This window comes from Balaenoptera musculus, chromosome 10 (assembly GCF_009873245.2).
Source record: "Balaenoptera musculus isolate JJ_BM4_2016_0621 chromosome 10, mBalMus1.pri.v3, whole genome shotgun sequence".
Classification (NCBI taxonomy): domain Eukaryota; kingdom Metazoa; phylum Chordata; class Mammalia; order Artiodactyla; family Balaenopteridae; genus Balaenoptera; species Balaenoptera musculus.
Window position 1 is genome coordinate 7,049,750 of NC_045794.1, and position 17,344 is coordinate 7,067,093.

General features: G+C 35.8%; 2 protein-coding genes across 2 annotated transcripts; one reads left to right on the forward strand and one right to left on the reverse strand.

Moving 5' to 3' along the window:
• Positions 1-353: 353 nt before the first annotated feature.
• On the forward strand, positions 354-5,641 carry LOC118902671 (C-type lectin domain family 4 member E-like). Its single transcript, XM_036867281.1, has 6 exons — positions 354-515; positions 1,322-1,414; positions 2,015-2,104; positions 3,747-3,898; positions 4,514-4,629; positions 5,314-5,641. The coding sequence occupies exons 1-6, from the start codon at positions 479-481 to the stop codon at positions 5,462-5,464; spliced, it is 639 nt and encodes a 212-aa protein (XP_036723176.1). The 5' UTR covers positions 354-478; the 3' UTR covers positions 5,465-5,641.
• A 1,368-nt stretch (positions 5,642-7,009) lies between these two features.
• On the reverse strand, positions 7,010-17,086 carry LOC118902004 (C-type lectin domain family 4 member D-like). Its single transcript, XM_036865868.1, has 7 exons — positions 16,943-17,086; positions 15,059-15,151; positions 12,108-12,212; positions 11,223-11,374; positions 10,051-10,166; positions 9,614-9,762; positions 7,010-7,041 (listed from the first exon to the last, which is right to left on the reverse strand). Exons 1-7 carry the CDS (start codon positions 16,968-16,970, stop codon positions 7,010-7,012), a joined length of 675 nt encoding a protein of 224 aa, XP_036721763.1. The 5' UTR covers positions 16,971-17,086.
• Positions 17,087-17,344: the final 258 nt, after the last annotated feature.

A 17,344-nucleotide genomic window follows, 5' to 3' on the forward strand; every position in this document is an offset into this window, starting at 1 on the left:
CTCCAATAAAAATTTTAAAAAAAAAGATCAAAGTGAAATTGGGAGTGCAGAGGCAAGCTCCACAGGTGTCAAGGAAAAATTTAGGGATGAGTTAAGTCTGGAAGAAAGCAGAAAAATTTTATCAACCAAAATAAAACAATAGTTTTTAAGCCCCTCATATCTCCCCAAGGTCAGTCTGTTTTGTTGGTACTTAAAATGTTATCATTTCCCCATCTTGTTGTTTCCTGGAATGAGGAGACTGACTTGCTGCCCAATAAACTCCCTTGTCCTCCTTATGCAATAAAGGAAATCCTGACTTAAACACACAGCCACAGAGCAAGTTAATTTTCTGAAGTCTTAGGGTTGAGCTTCCTAAAACACAGTTAAAGTAATCATCCTTAAAGATTCTTTTTCTTTGAATCTTATCAACAAAACACTCTTATACTTAGAAACTGAGGAGAGAGACGGAGAGGAGGAGGGAGAGACAGAAAGAGAAAGAATGGATTCATCCAAATCATCTGCATCACAAAGCACAGGTAAAATTTGCAACTATCCCATTTCTTTCATAGATCTTTTTGTGGAAGAGATGTTAAATATGTTGGGGATAGGACAATAGAAAATATCCAGTAGAGTAAAAGAGGAGAGACAGAGAATGAAAGAAAGTAAAAGAGGATGGTTAGAAGACTAGACGTTACATTGGATTGCTGGAGATTGAGTTTAGGGAGAGCTGCCCTTTCCATAGTTCATTGTGTCCCACTGGGCAAGTCACTTCACATCTCTGCAACTCCCTCTCCTTGTAGGTAAAATGTGTGTTGGGAGGGAGGAGGAGAGGAACTACTAGATCATCAATGTTTTATCTGACTGACTTACACAGGACTTGGAAAAGGAGACACTGAAAAGAGGAGAGCAGGAGAGAGACAAGAAAATCAGGGAAGAGTGAGAGGGAGAAAGAGAGAGAGAAAGATAGGGAAAGAAGAGGAGAAATCTGGGAGAGTTAGAAAGGAAAAATTGCACATCTATCCAAGTCTATGAGTCAGAGTCTTAAAGTTAGTAATGAAGTACTCCAGTGGTTGTATAAGTGTGGTCCCCAGGCCAGCAGCATCCTCAGCTCCTGGGAACTTGTTGGTTCCATACCAGCTCTACTGAATTTTTAGCTCTGGAGGTGAAGCCCCACAATCTGTGTTTTAACAAGCCCTCCCAATGATTCTGATGCATGCTGAAGTTTGAGAATTACTCAATATAGACAATGCAATTGGAAGGAGATAAGCAGAGTAATAGGAATTTCTTATATCTCTTTTGTAGATTTTAAGGGAAGATTGACCATGTCTATGTCTTTCTCCAGAAAGAGAATGCTTCTCTTCCCAAGTGTTCTTATGGACCGTTGCTGGGCTCTGCATACTGCTACTGAGTGCCTGTTTTATCACCAGATGTGTTGGTGAGTTCTGAAGGTCAAATTCAAGCTCCCTGGTGCATATTAGGAGTGAATTCTTCCTTGCTGCCTGTGAGTTCTCTTCTCCCACAAAGGGTATTTCTATTCCAATTTTCCCCCTATTTATCTCAAGCCAGAAACCCCACCCAGTATAAAACTGTTACCAAATTTCAGTGACCTGTGACACATTTTTCATGGTACACATATTTTATCTCCTTAGTGGCCCTGAGTCCCCCACCCACACCCCTGTACCCTTGTCATTAGTGTAACCCTGCTCTGAGCTCCTAGCCAGAGGCACAACAAATCAGTTCTTGGAAGGAAGGTTTGAGAAGTTAGACTTGGCATAAGAGAGAGCGCAAACAGATTTGTTTTCTTTGGGTCTTTGGGCCTGAAAAAAATTACGTTTATTTTCATAAATCAGGAAAACCATGAAATGTGAATTCTCCCTTCTTTCTTTGAGTAAGTAAACCTCGGTTCCTCTCCATGCTGAAGGAAAAGTAGATAGTAAGGAAATATCATAATTATTGGTACTTTTATAACTACAGAGATGATAAAATGTATTTTTATCAAGAGTAATGAACATTAACTGTGCCCCTTTCGTTACAGTGACATATCACACCTTTCAGCTCTGTGATGAGAAAAAGTTCCAGCCACCTGAGAATTTCACGGAGTTCTCCTGCTATAATGATGGATTAGGTATAATAGTCCTCAAATTTGAACAGCTAAATTTACACATCAACATTTTCTGGCTTCTAGATTGATTTGGGGATAAACAAAGTAGTCGAGTTAGGTCTGTTTTTTAAAAGCAAAACGCAAAATCTTGCCTGTACTCAGAGAATAATGAGGAGTTGGTAAGAGGACAGGAATAAAACTTTGGAAGTGCAATTAGCATTGGGGCAGGACACTTTGCAGACATTATAACAAACTTTTAGAATAAATTTGAGGTGTACGTCTGAAGAGTCAATCTAGAAGTGGAAGGTGTTATTCCCAGAAGTGCACTTTTTGTTTTCATTCATCACCTGCTTCCAAAATGAGGTGAAGGAGAAAAAAATGCATGGAGTAGGAAATCTGGAAATATCCCAGAAGTATGCTGCCTATACTCTTCCATATATTCCTGATCCAAGTCTTAGCAAAATGCTACATGACAATAGAAAATGACTTCCTTCTCTGGGCTATAATTTCCTCACCATTAAATTGAGAGAGACTGTACTATTTATTTATTTATTTATTTATTTTTAATTTTTTTACTAGATCTTTATTGGAGTATAATTACTTCACAATACTGTGTTAGTTTCTGTTGTACACCAAAGTGAATCAGCCAATGCATACATATGTCTCCATATCCCCTCCCTCTTGCATCTCCCTCCCACCCTCCCTATCCCACCCCTCTAGGTGGTCACAAAGCACCGAGCTGATCTCCCTGTGCTATGCTGCTGCTTCCCCCTAGCTAACTAGTTTACATTCAGTAGTGTATATATGTCGATGTTACTCTCACTTCGCCCAGCTTCCCCCTCCCACCCCGTGTCCTCATAGGCCATTCTCCATGTCTACATCTTTATTCCTGCCCTGCAACTAGGTTCATCAGTACCTTTTTTTTTTTTAGATTCCATATATATGCATTAGAATACAGTATTTGTTTTTCTCTTTCTGACTTACTTCACTCTGTATGACAGACTCTAGGTCCATCCATCTCACTACAAATAACTCAATTTCGTTTCCTTTTATGGCTGAGTAATATTCCATTGTATATATGTGCCACATCTTCTTTATCCATTCATCTGTTGATGGACACTTAGGTTGCTTCCATGTCCTGGCTATTGTAAATAGAGCTGCAATGAACATTGTGGTACATGTCTCTTTTTGATTTATGGTTTTTTCAGGGTATATGCCCAGTAGTGGGATTGCTGGGTCATATGGTAGTTCTATTTTTAGCTTTTTAAGGAACCTCCATACTGTTTTCCATAGTGATTGTATCAATTTACATTCTCACCAACAGTGCAGGAGGGTTCCCTTAAACTTCAAAGACTTAAATTCTGTAAGTCTAAGAACTGTAGCCCATCTGGACAACCAGTTTGGAGATTCTGTGGAGGGTACATTGGGCAACATGAGAGGTGATTGCTTAGAGGTCACTCAGATAAAATGCATAATTTTTCTCTGAACTTGGAAGTCTAAGAACAGATAACAGGGTTCCATGTCAGTAGCATAACTGAGGGGTTCCAAGGCTTCGGACAATAAATGAGGAACTTTATGGGCCCAGAGGAAGGTTTCTGTTATCTTACCCAGTTCTGTAACTTACCCAGTTCTGAGAGAACTCTCACAGAAACTTCTCTCCTTCTAGGTTCAGTCAAGAATTGCTGTCCATTGAACTGGGTACATTTTCAATCCAGCTGCTATTTCTTTTCTACTAACACCATGACCTGGTCAGCAAGCTCAAAAAACTGCTCGAGCATGGGAGCTCATCTGGTGGTTATCAACATGCAGGAGGAGCAGGTAGATGGAGTACACTTCCTCCAGTGCCAGTGAAACACCCTTCACAGGACACATCCCTTTTTCCATACCTGTGTACTGTATTTGGCCCACAGTTACTATTTGTTAAGTGAATTTACTGAAATATATGCTGTTCTTACCATTTCTGTAAGTCAATACCAACTTTATTTTCATTACTAGAAGAAACTAGAAAAAAAGGAACTTCCATGTTCAGTTCCTTGATTAGTAAGGCAGGAAAAAAGAGGGTTGGGACTTCATTTTAGAATGACCAGTATGTTTATAAACATGTGAAAGAGGGCAAGCAAAATATCCATTATCTTTAAGCTATGATTTGTAATGTTTTGTGCTACCAATAACAGTAGATAAATTTTGACTGTGTTACTGAGAACCTCCTTCTCTGTTGAAGGTTCTTTTTCATTGGTTTAATTTTATGTTATGTATGTTTTACCACAATAAACAAATCAGGAGGTAATCCTCTATGATCCTACCATTTCAGGCCCATTTTTCTGTCATCTCTAGTCTAGATCCTACTTTATTTCTTTTAATAACAATTATGTTCAACATTTGTTCAGAATTAGAATAATTGATCTCCTCATATTTTGTGTGTATCTTCCATAGGAATTCCTTTACAATATGAAACCTAAAAGGAAAGAGTTTTATATTGGACTGACGGACCAGGTGACTGAGGGTCAGTGGCAATGGGTAGATGGTACACCTTTCACAAAGTCTCTGAGGTAATTTCCTTCCTGTAGTAGAATTATAACACTAGCCCAAATTGTAAAGTTAGACCACCGTGGAGGAGAGTCTTCAGAACTTCCTTTTGGTCCAGAAGGTATATTCAAGTCCATTCTTGGTGATATTAGATGCAAGAAGGGAAAGAGCTGATGTAGAAGACAGAAAAGAGAAGTACAAGGATCTGAGTCTTATGCCCACAAACTGCAGTCAATGAGACAAAAACAGTGATTTGAGAAAGACAACAGATTCTTATGGAGTAAAAGTAGGATGCTCTGATCCTTTAAAACATTGTTTCACTATAGCACTGTAACATGACCGAAGTATGCGCCTCAGTTAATACAAACTCTGTAGAATAAAGGGAACAAACATGATATGAGATATGAGTATGAAGGAAACAAATCCATCAGGATATCAATCCTTCCCATAACATTTCATTCTGGGTCTAAAGCCATGAGAGATCATAGCAGAACAGAAAGTCAGAAAGATCCAGTTTAACTTCACTGTTCACAAACTCTGTGACTTAGAGAAATGGTTTAGCTTTTCTGAGATCCCTTTTCTTTATCAATAAGAGATTATAATCCCTGCCTCACAAAATTGTTGTGAAGTTAAATAACACAAATGTAATTTGCCTAGTTTACAGGTCACTTTACCTCTTGTAAATCTCCCATGTCTCTCTCTTTCAGCTTCTGGGATAAAGGAGAGCCCAACAACATAGTTACAGTGGAGGACTGTGCCACCATAAGAGACTCTTCAAATCCAAGGCAAAATTGGAATGATATGCCCTGTTTCTTCAATATGTTTCGGATTTGTGAAATGCCAGAAAGAAATTGTTGAATAGAGAAAAATCTCCAAGACAGAAGGCACAACGTAAACGTATAAATGAGAAGGAACAAGCGATAATCACAGCTGCACAACTCTAACATAAGAAAAGTGTGCATTGCGCTTTATAAGGACTTCATAAGTGTTTGTTGCTTTGATGTAAATAAAAATACATCGTTTTGAATGTTATAATTCATGATATTGACAGAAGTGCATTTTTCTCTACATCAATCTCGGGATTTCTCAGAATTTACCAAGCTTCTCTAGCAGTGTTGTGGGGGGAAAAAAAAAAAGGAGTATTCCTTTCTCCTTTTGGTACATTTGCTTCAGTTATGAGTATTTGTTAGAAAATACAGGGACACAGAACAAGCACCAAATCCAGCAAAGAAGAGGATTTTGGAAAGTGCCTTGAACAATTCGAAATCAGGCTTTGTGTCATGTCTTCTTTTTAGTTCCTGAAAAGTCTGTCTTCTCTTCTCAGTTTCATCCTGTTTTTCACTCCCTACCTAAGCATATCTCCTCCCTATGTTCTCCTATATAATAAGTAGGAAACTTCTTCAAGTCATGAAACGTATTCCTGCTTAAAAGACTGGTGTGGACTTTCCGGCCAAAGGCATTAGTGCACCTTCTTAGAAAGATCATGCTAACCTTCAGCTCCAAAGAGACTGTCATCCAGTCTACTCATCCCAGGAACTCCATTTCCTCTCTATTCTCTTCCATTGACTAACTGGATCGCACCCAAATTTGTATCTATTGCTCAGCCAGAACCAGAGTCCAATAGTCATATTATTCTAAGAGAACAGTCAACTTGACACTTTCCTGTCTCAAGCCTATCCATTTATTGCATAATATTCTATCAATACTGACAAGATTATTCAAGAATACATAAATAACATGGCAACTTTTATAACCATGTTTCTTGCACACAGCACCATAAAGAGACCCTTGAAATCATTGGAATTAACGCGTAATCATTGAATATAATATATTAGCTTTCTTTACAAACATTTATTTCTCTTAGGCATAAGTGACAATCTGTGGTTTTGAAATCAATATGCCTTTAAAACAAAAGTCATTCAACCTGAAAGTAATCCAATAAAAATATCTTCAACTTTCTAATTTCTTTTTTTCATCTCATAAACATCAATGAGGAAACATTGAAAAACATATGGAAATTTTTTTGTTCATTGTTGTTGTACTTAAGGTGGCTATAATTATCTTACCTTTTATATCAATATTGAAAGACATATAAAAATATTAATATATATTATTTCACCATTTATAATTTAAGTTATACAACTAACTCTGTCTTCAAAGCTTGGCAAGAAAAGAAACAATTGTTAAGGGTTTATTTGCTAAAGTAAAGATCATTAGAACCTAAATTATATATAGGAAAATTCTTCTTTGAGAAGGAAATCATCCAATTGAAACTGTTTTTAAATATCGTACTTTATAGGACTACATAAATACTTAGGCACCAGAAAACCCAAAAAGTTGCAAAAAATAAAGAGTAATTAATCATTCATATTCCCAAGACCATATTCCCCAAATAAACAACTGTTACGACTTAAATACTATTGCCATTGGGGTCCCTAATTTTTTAAAAAAGAAAAATCACTGTACTACATCTTATAAAAATGATACATATTTATTATTAAAAATTCCTACAGAGCACAATTGTATAAAGTTGAAAGTGAAAAAAATTCAAATCCCAAGTTGATATAGATAGTTAGAAATCATACAACAGATGAGTCTTATAAAACATTAAATTTAATTTTACTTGAATTTAATGAATAAAAAAATTGAGGTGAAATTTAAGAATTCTTGAACTTCAAGAATTTTATAGGCCTTATAGATTACCACAAAAATTTTTTTCCTGAAGGATCCCTAAAAGAAAAATGATAAGGAATCAAGTAAAATGTTCTTCTTGCTCTCCTGTTTCTTCCTCTTCCCACCCCCCTTTTCCTTTCTCAACAATACAGCCCTAAAATCATTCATTGGATGGGGCATAGTTAGGTAGCTTTTGCATGTGCCTGTGTGGATGCATGGGTGGAGATATAAACATATGTAGATATACATATAAGAAACCGATAATCATAGTTACTTTGAAGAGACATTTAGGGGTTCAGGGTGGAAGAGAGATTCACCTTATACTTTTATTAATGTTTTTTAATGTTTGCCTTTTTAATGCACACATACATTACATTTTCAAAGATAAAAAGTGTTTAGATTTTTTAAGTGTTTCAAAGTTCTAGGACTATTGCAATGTCCTAAAGAAATAGGCAATTATTTTTATAAAATTACTATCAGCTGTCTTAAAGAAATTGTGAAGACTAGGAGAGGTGCCATGAGAGTTGAGAATAGACTGAAAGGGGCCAAGTGTGGAAACAGGGAGAATAATCAGAAGGCCATTGCAATAATCCAGGTAAGAGAGATGGTAACTTGGTCTGTGATGTTAGCCATGAAAGGAATGAAAAATGATCAGCATCGGGAGAAATAGATTAGAGGTACAGATGTAGACACAGATGTATAAAACCACAACCAGGTCATATTTTATTGACAACTGAATCTTTAAAAACAATTTTATACGAATGAAAAATGGATAATATTAACTATACAAGCCTATTATCATTTACATAAATTTACTTCAACAAGTTTTGTAGATTTGTGCTATGTAATTTATGGCTAACACAGTTAAAGTCACTTGGTGCTATTTCAGTTAAAAGTATCAGCTTTAAACACAGACGCACACAAACACACACACAATCAATCAATCAATCAAACACTAATATTCCAAACTTACAAAATCACTAATTTACAGAATAAATACTGTTTTTAAAAATAGTGGTAAGGAAGTTAGGTTAAAAAGCTGTCGCTTGAAATTTTTTAGCTCGGATGCAGGAAACATCAGCAAAATGAAAATATGTAAGAAGACAGCCCTATTTTGTTGATGTTGGATATGACTGCTTCACAATTAAAACTACACACATCGCAAACGCATAACTTCAGGTTGTTAAAGCCATGATTTCCTTGCTAGTTTGAACTGCAGATTTATAGCTCTAAAGAAGCATGCTAACAATTTACATAAATGGATTGAAAATATAATTTTTTTCTGATTCAAATTAAAAATACAGAAACACTAATGCAATGTTGCAAGAATAATTAAGAACTATTACCTTTTAGCCAAGAGGCCACAGCACCTCCAGTAACTCTCCCATAATACCAAAGGGAACACATTTCACTTGCTATGAAAGGTAGATCTGGGCCATAGTCCTGTTTCTGTCATACACTAGACATGTGAAGGTGAGCTCTTTGGCTTCCCAAGTGTTTTGTGTCCACAGCTATAGAAATAAAGGAGTTTGGTAAAGGTGGCCTGTAAGGGACTTTTCCACTCAAAAAGAAATTAAATCAGCTTGAGACTCCCCACTATGGGAAGACTTTTAAAGTGGAGTAAGAAGTAAATTTTTGAAGTGGTAAATAGACTTTTTTTTCTACCTGGGTAATACCATAATTCTAACTATTCTATTCTGTTATTCAGAAAATATTTTGCTCATGGAATTTCAATCTAATGACATACTATTAAGAAGTCTGAAAATGAAGCATCAGACCATAAAAATGTTGCTTAAAAACTTTAAAGAGTTTGTGATATTTGGGTTAAAAACAATGATACACCACTACCGGTAGTAATATCCCACCTTTGAACTTTAAGAGCTAAGAATTGGAGCAGAGGAAACAATGACTTATAGATTTCACCATTCAAGCCACTCTTAGATATGTTAATCAATACACACTGACTGAAAAGTAAATACCTTGAAATACTATCAAGAAAGCAAAGTTAATGAAAATTGATTCTCACAGAAAAATATGATTTTTTTCCACCAAAACACTACACAAAAACACATTATCTTTAATGAATTAAACAAAAATAAGTAAGGCCATCATGACTGAAAATGTTCTATGACTGAGAATGTTTTCTCTGTTCCCACGATGCATGTACATTCTTCCCTAGTCTAACTGGTTCTTCTTTTCTGTCCTCATAACAGGGACCCCTTCCTAGGCTTCTTGTTGAAGGTGTCTTACAAATGTAAGACACCTTCAACAAGAATGTATCTTACAAATGTATCTTACAAATACAAAGGTATCTTATTAAGTGGTTAATCTTACCTTCTTGTTGAAGGTATCCAGGTATCTTACAAATCCTACTTGTCTTAAAGTCACAAGGAAAATCATTCCAGGCCCATTTGTCTTTGTCATTAACAAAGACAACACATTTTTCTTTCTGGTAATTGTTGGGTTCACCCTCATGCCAGAATCTGAAGTGTGTGTGTGTGTGTGTGTGTGTGTGTGTGTGTCTATACATGTTGGGTGTGTATGGTAGAGGTCAGAGGACAAGGCAGAGAAAATCCTCCTAGTGAAACATTTACAGCTGCACGGTCCAACACAAGCATAGTAGTCTAGTAGTATAGAGGTTACTCAACACACAATGCTCTATTCCGAGTAAGTTTTTTACATTGGTATACTCCACCCCAAAGTGAATTCTGCTTGCTGTCTTCTTCTCACCTTTGCCTATAAAGTTCTTTTGCCCCAGTCAGTATACTCACACCATCTGTGGGTTAAATGGTGTCTTGTCCACCCAATGCCACTGGCCTTCGAGGTTCTCATCTGCAAGTCCCAGGAAATATGAAAATCGTCTATCCAAAAATTGAGTGATAACGTTCTGCATAAAAATGTGAATTTTTATAAGTATATTTGCCTTTATCAGGTGATAGCTGTTATGTTAGGAACAGAGGAAAGAAGTCAAATAAATTACTAGTTAAGCACAAAAGCATTGGCATCAGATCTGTTTTCACATCCCGCCTCTGGCATTTATTCCATAATGTTAGCAAGTGCGTTAATTTCACCAAATCCCAGTTTTCTCAACTCCAAAAGGGACGACTGCACTATTTCATAGAGTCACTGTGAAGATTAAGTGAGATCAACTTGCAAATCACTTAGCACAGTGCTTAATAAGATTAGATTTCTAGGAACTTTTATTTTTAAAATTGCCTTCATTAATTGTTTGTGTATTTCATTAAACTCCATTTTATTCAGGAGTTGGTGAACCTATAGTTGCAAAGCCATGGAAACAGAATCCTCCAGGAAACCCTGCTAACCAAGAATAGAATCTGAGTCATGGTATCGCACATATATGGAAATATATCACATGAGGAAATAAATTTCAGTTCAAATTGAATTTACCTTGAGATTTTTTTTTTTTTAGAATGACAATCATACTTCTGAATTATTTTTCCTGTGCTCTATTCTGAGAAGCTATTTCAATCCTGATTAACCCTTCATTCATTTACTTACTCATGAAATATTTATCAGGACCTATCTAAGTGTGCCTAGCACTGCACAGGTCATTGGAGATGCAAAGATGCTTAAGGTATGGCTCCAGCCCTCTACAAAGTAGGACTCATTGGAACACTGAAGTTAAGTGCCATGGTCACACGATGCACAAAGTACCACGGAAGTATCTCCAAACTAGAATAGGAAGGATGGAGCAGAGAAGGTGGTCAGGGTAGTTTTCTGTAGAAAATAACACATGAATCAAATCTGGGAAGACCAGAAGAAGTTGGCCATGTGAAGAAAAATGAGAGAGGAAGAAAAGTCTTTCCAGGCAGTTGGAAGAGATGACGCAAAGGCACAGAGGTATAGCAGAGCATAGAAATTCCTCTTTCTCTGCAAAGAGATTCAGACCAGCAGAGAAACTTATGTAAGCCTCTCAACATACCTGCTCAGCTTCTGTGCTGATGGTGGCCCAATGAGCCCCCATCCCCATACAGTGGCTTTCACTCTGAGCCCACGTCTTGTTGTCATTAAAAGGAAAATAGCAATTGGACTGGAACACTCTCCAGCCCACAAGACAGCAATTCCAGGTGCCCCCTCGTGTGAAGATTGAAAGGAAAATTAGTTACAACATGCATGCCATCTGTAACAGATTGCATAACTATTTCACTACCTAATATCCAACTAACATTTATGAGAATAATACCAGGATTACCGAAGTCATTCTGTCCCTCCCTTTTTAAAAATCCTGAAAATTACATTTCTAATTACCTTCTAAACAAAAATATCTGAATTACATAATGACTATGAGAAAATTACAAGGTCTTCTCTTAGAAGACATGATCGTCTTTCAATATCTCTACATCTATTTACGACCATATTTAGAGTGTTTTCATAGCAAAGGTTTTTGCAGGACATTTTATCTGAAGGAGGCAAAGAACCTGCTAAAACGCTCATGTATTTCCTCCCTTTCACCCAAATGAGCCTTTACAAATTCCAGAATAAAAGAGACAAAGACCCTTTGGCAAAACTATATATTCTAGGAGGAAACAGTCCTTATATGTCTGAATCAAAAGAAAATGTTAAGTTTTGAATGCCAAAAATGGCTCATAAATGTGTTGTTCATATTCTCTGGTTAGTTATTCAATGGATTACAGTCATGAGAAATAATTCTATCTCAATTTACTGATGTTCACTCTTGTGCCAGATCTTCATCTTATGCTCTTTTAATCTCTCTATATCATAGCGTATAAATGATATGCTTTAAATCAGGTTATGAATTTGAATGGAAATAAAAAGGAAATTGTCTTATGCTCTCTGCTATCCATACCTTTCCATTCTGGTTTCTCTCTGAAGCATGTCAGCTTTGGGTGGTGCTTTGGGAGCCCTAACACCCCCATTCCTTTCTTACAGCATAGAAAGTTGTGTTGAGTCACTGTGAAGGAGGAAAAACACTTAAGTTTCTTTTTCCTATATGACTACTTACTTACAGAAGTGGGAGCTGACTGCTCTAACCTTTCTCTTACCCTAATGGTTAAGAGCCCCACCTTCTCTATTCTTCCTATGCAGTTCCAGCTCCAGGTGAATTCGTTGAAAGGAATTGTTGAAAATTAATATTTTTATTATCATAGTGTCCATTTTGTGCTTTTGGGGGGTAGTTTTGCAAACCTTTATGTGCATGTGCTTTTAAGCATATTTTTCTATCAAGATTTGTGTTAGAGTGGAGATTTTTGGTGAATACTGGGATAGTTCTGCAAAGTCCTATGAGCCTTACACATTAATCTTTTCAATATTTTCACTTTGAAATATAACCAAATCTAAAGAAGTGAAAAACATAAATGTGCAGTTTATCAAATTATTGTAAAGTGAACATTCCAGGACAACTACCCAGCTCAAGAGACACAACATTACCAACACCCCAGGTGGCCTTCACATCCCAAACGCAGCTCCCTCCATTTTTCCTAAAGGTAATCATGCAATGGTTTTTTCATACAATGGTTTTCTTTTTTTTTTCACAGCTAAACTTCAAATACTTTTATTCTAGTTCATGTTTAAATTAAAATCTTCAAAAGGTATATTTCAGTTACCCCCTTCCAACATCTGTGTTCTTATTGTTATACATTTTGCATCTACGCATGTTATAAACCCTGAAATACATTTTTATTGTTTTTGTTTTAAATTGTCAATTAATTTTTAAAATTTTTAAATGAATAAAAATATCTTCTATGTTTGCCCACATATTTACCGTTTCTGACAATCTTTATTCCTTTCTTTAAAAGAATCAATTTTCCATCTGGTATTAATTTCCTTCCACATGAAGAGCTTTCTTTAACAGAATGCAGTTTTGCTGGTGAAGTCTCTCAGCTTTTTTTGGCCCGAAAATTATTTTGCTTACATTTTTGAAGGATATTTTCACTGGATATAGAATTGTAGACTTTCTTTCTTCGTACTTAAAAGGTGTAATGCCTTTGTTATCTGGCTTGTTTTTGTTTGTTTGCCTGCTTTTTAAAAAAAATATCCAGACTAAAAATCTCCGTCTTATGACTGGATGTTTAATCTATTCACATTTAATGTTATTTTTATAGTTGGATTTATGTTTTTAAAGAAGGACACCAGGCACACAGAACACAAAAAGTAAAATGCCATGGCTTTTAAAGTAATCACTTTGTGCTTTGTTTCACAATTTTACCACTTAACAACATATCCCTAAACCATACAGATCAGATTTGCCTGCTTTTGAACTTTATATAAATGAAACCATACAAAACTTATTCTTTTGGTTCTGTCTTCTGTTCAACATTGTTTCTGAAATTTATCTATGTTGTTTCATGCAACCATGATTCATCAATTTTCATTGCCGTAAAGTGATCTATTATCTTAATGAACTAAAATGTATTTATCTATTCTTCTTCTGGTAGATATTTGCCTTGTTTCCAGTGTTTGACTAGCGTAAACTATGTTGCTCTGAGCATTTTTGACCATGCATCCTAGAGCACATAAGCATGCATTTCTGTTGGGTATACACCTAGGAGTGCAGTCGCTGGTAATAGGATATATGTATTGTCAACTATGATAGCGGCAACCTTTTCCAAAGCAGTTATACTGTTGTACACTCCCACCAGCAGCAATTCATTGAAGGTCTAGGTCATCAATAATTGCTATTGCCAGACTTTATTTATTGCCATCCTCGAATGTTTGCAATGGTATCTCATTGTGAGTTGAATTTGCATTTCCCTGAAAACTAATGAAGTGAAACATATTTTTATATGTTTATTAGGCATTTCATTTTTTTCTTTTTTATAATGCCTATTTAAGACTTTGCCCATTTTTCTGTTGTATTGTCAGTATTCTCCTATTGATTGGAAAGAATTGTTTTTATATTCTGTACACTAATCCTTTATTAATTATAGGCATTACAAATATCATCCTGTGGCTTTGTTTTCACTCTTAGTGGTATTTTTGTTGTACAGTAATTCTTACTTTAATGTAGTATACTTTGTTGATACTCTGTTTAATGGCTAGCACATTTGGTGACTTGTTTAAGAAATCATTCCCTGTCTCAGAGACATGAATATAGTCTCCATGTATTTTCTAAAAAGTGTTTTTAATTTGCTTTTTACATTTTGGCCGATAATCCAACTTACATTGGTTTTTGTACGATATAAGGCAGGAGACCAATTTTGTTTTTAAAGTATGGATAATCAATGTTCTCTACCACATTAATTGAACAAAACTGTCCTTTCCCTACAACTCTGCACTATCCCCTTCTGTTTTATATAAAAAGTTCATGGAAGATCTGTAACAAAGCTCTCTATTCTTTTCCTCTGGTCTATTTGTTTACACTTGTATCTATACTATATTACTTTAACTATAATAACTTTATACAATGTCTTGATATCAGAAAGAACAAGTCTTCCAGCTGTTCTTCTTTTCAAAGTCAGACTACAGTCCATCTGAAAATTGTTTTTTGCTGATTACTCTTTACTAGTAAGATGCAGTCCTTTGAAATCCTGGTCCAAAATGGGGAATGATTTACTACAGTCACCAACCTTCACATGTATAGAAATGGTCTAAATTCCATCTTTCATTCCCTGACACAAGGCAGCATCATCAAAGAATATAAGGTCAAGTATGTAGCTCTGAATATTAAATCCAAGCCCCTGAAGGCATTCTGGATTGGTATGTTGGGGAAAATCATGATAACAAAAAGTTTAGAGTAACTTTATAAATGGTGTTTGGGTAAATAATTCAAGGAGAGTTCCACTTTGGCTAATAACTTACCCACACAACTTTCAGTAAAACAGGCACTTAGAAGTGACGTGAAAAAAATAGCAATGGCCCAAGGTATCAGCTGGGAATGCTGGCTTCCTTCTACTAAAATAAAAAGAAGGATAAATAGGTCATCTTCTTCTCAGCCACAAGAACTAGGGAAGCTAATTCCACCAAGGAGAAAACTAAGGATGAGATCATCCAAGATATTTTAGATCTGGAAGAGAGCTTAAAGAGTTCCCCTGAATAAATCAATTTTAGAGCTCACTGATAAATAAATAAATAAACAAAATGTAAACAATTTTTGTTGTTGTTTTTTCGGATTAGGAAAAGGCTTTTTGTAAGCAAGACTCAAAACCCAAAAATCATTACAAATGGATAACTTGAGTACATAAAAATCAAAGCTTCTATACAACAAAAGTAATGTTAAAACACAAGGAACACATGGAAGAAAAATCTTGTCACAAGGCTAATATCCAGACTATAGAAAGAATTTCAAAAATCAATTTGAAAACTGAGCAAAAATTTGAGCAGGAAATTTGCTGAAATTATCAAAAATCCATTAAACAAACTAACGAAAAGCATGCTCAGAGAAATGTAGACCAAAATATTATGGCATTATTTTTCATATATCAGGTTTTTAAAAGTAAATTGAAAATATGTAGTGTAGCAAGGCTTAGGGGAAGTAAACATTCAGTGAGGAAATAAATGCTACTGCTAAACTGTAAAGTGGAAAGCCTTTCAGACAGATCAACTTAGGAACATTTATCAAATTTTAAATGCATTACATTTGCCACAATTTCAATTCTAGAGATCGAGCCTATAGAAATAACAGGATATTCTTGCAGTAATTTTGGAAATAGAAAAAAAAACAAACACCTGGAACCTAATACTTGCATGTGTATCATCAGTAGCAGAGACTCTAAATCATGGTGAATTCATATGATGAAATTCTACATATCAATTAAAATAATCATGTATACATGTATGTATTGACAGAAACAAATCCTCAAAACATATTATTACATAAAAATGTGATTTTCGGACTTCCCTGGTGGCGCAGTGGTTAAGAATCCACCTGCCAATGCAGGGGACACGGGTTCGAGCCCTGGTCCAGGAAGATCCCTTATGCCATGGAGCAACTAAGCCCGTGCGCCACAACTACTGACCCTGCATGCCACAACTACTGAAGCCTGAGCGCCTAGAGCCTGTGCTCTGCAACAGAAGCCACTGCAATGAGAAGCCAGTGGCCCACAACGAAGAGTAGCCGGCGTTTGCCACAACTAGAGAAAGCCCGCACACAGGAACGAAGACCCAACACAGCCATAAATAAATAAACAAATTTACTTTTTTTTTAAAGTTTAAAAAAATGTGATTTTCAGGACCATTGTACATCGTGATCCCACTGAAGTTTGGGTGGGGTGACAAACATTAATTTTAAAATTATATATTTCTGCATTCATTCTGTATACTTCTCAAAAGCATTTTTTAATATTCTTGTAATACAAGTCCATTTGTGTCACTTGAGTAGAACATAAAACGAGATAAAGTCAGAGCCTCAGGTACACTGTTTCCCCAGTGTTTTTTCTGTATCTTTCTTCTCTCTCTTCCCTTAAAAGAATCTTCCTAAATTACTCTCTTTCTTTTCATCTTACTTTTTATATACTTGGTGTCCTCTCTTGCCCCAGTTTACATTTCATAAAGAAGTTTCTACTACTGGAAATCTTTGAACTGATGTCCTTCCTCTTCACCAAAATCATGTTCACTTTCTTCAATCTCCTCCTCCCCATCACCATCCTCAATGTGCACAACTACAACTATCATCAATTCATATTTTAAAATCTTAGCCATAATTAAATATGCTTCTTCAAAACTAAAAGGAGAAAAAGTACTCACATTTATTTTGTGGTTCTTCTTGCCCCATTGTGTGTTAAATCTCTTATGGTTCAGAGGTTGGGAGAAGCAACAGCCTCAGCAGCCTCTTATATTTTTTCTCCAGGGTATATTTCTGTGGATAAAGAAATATATTCAGAAATTCTTTAAGAATTTCTATTAAATTCTTAAATTCTATTTAAGAATAAAAATAGACATCAGGTTCTGGTTCAGGATGGTGTCATAGGAGGCTCCTAAACACATTTCCTTCCATGGAGGCACCAAATCTACAGCTACACATGCAATAATTCCCTCTGAAAGAAATCCAGAAACTAGTTGAGTGACTCCTACATATCAGGAAACATGAAAAACCCAACATCAAAATGGACAGGAAAGGCTGAGACACATTCTCAGAATAAACCCCAC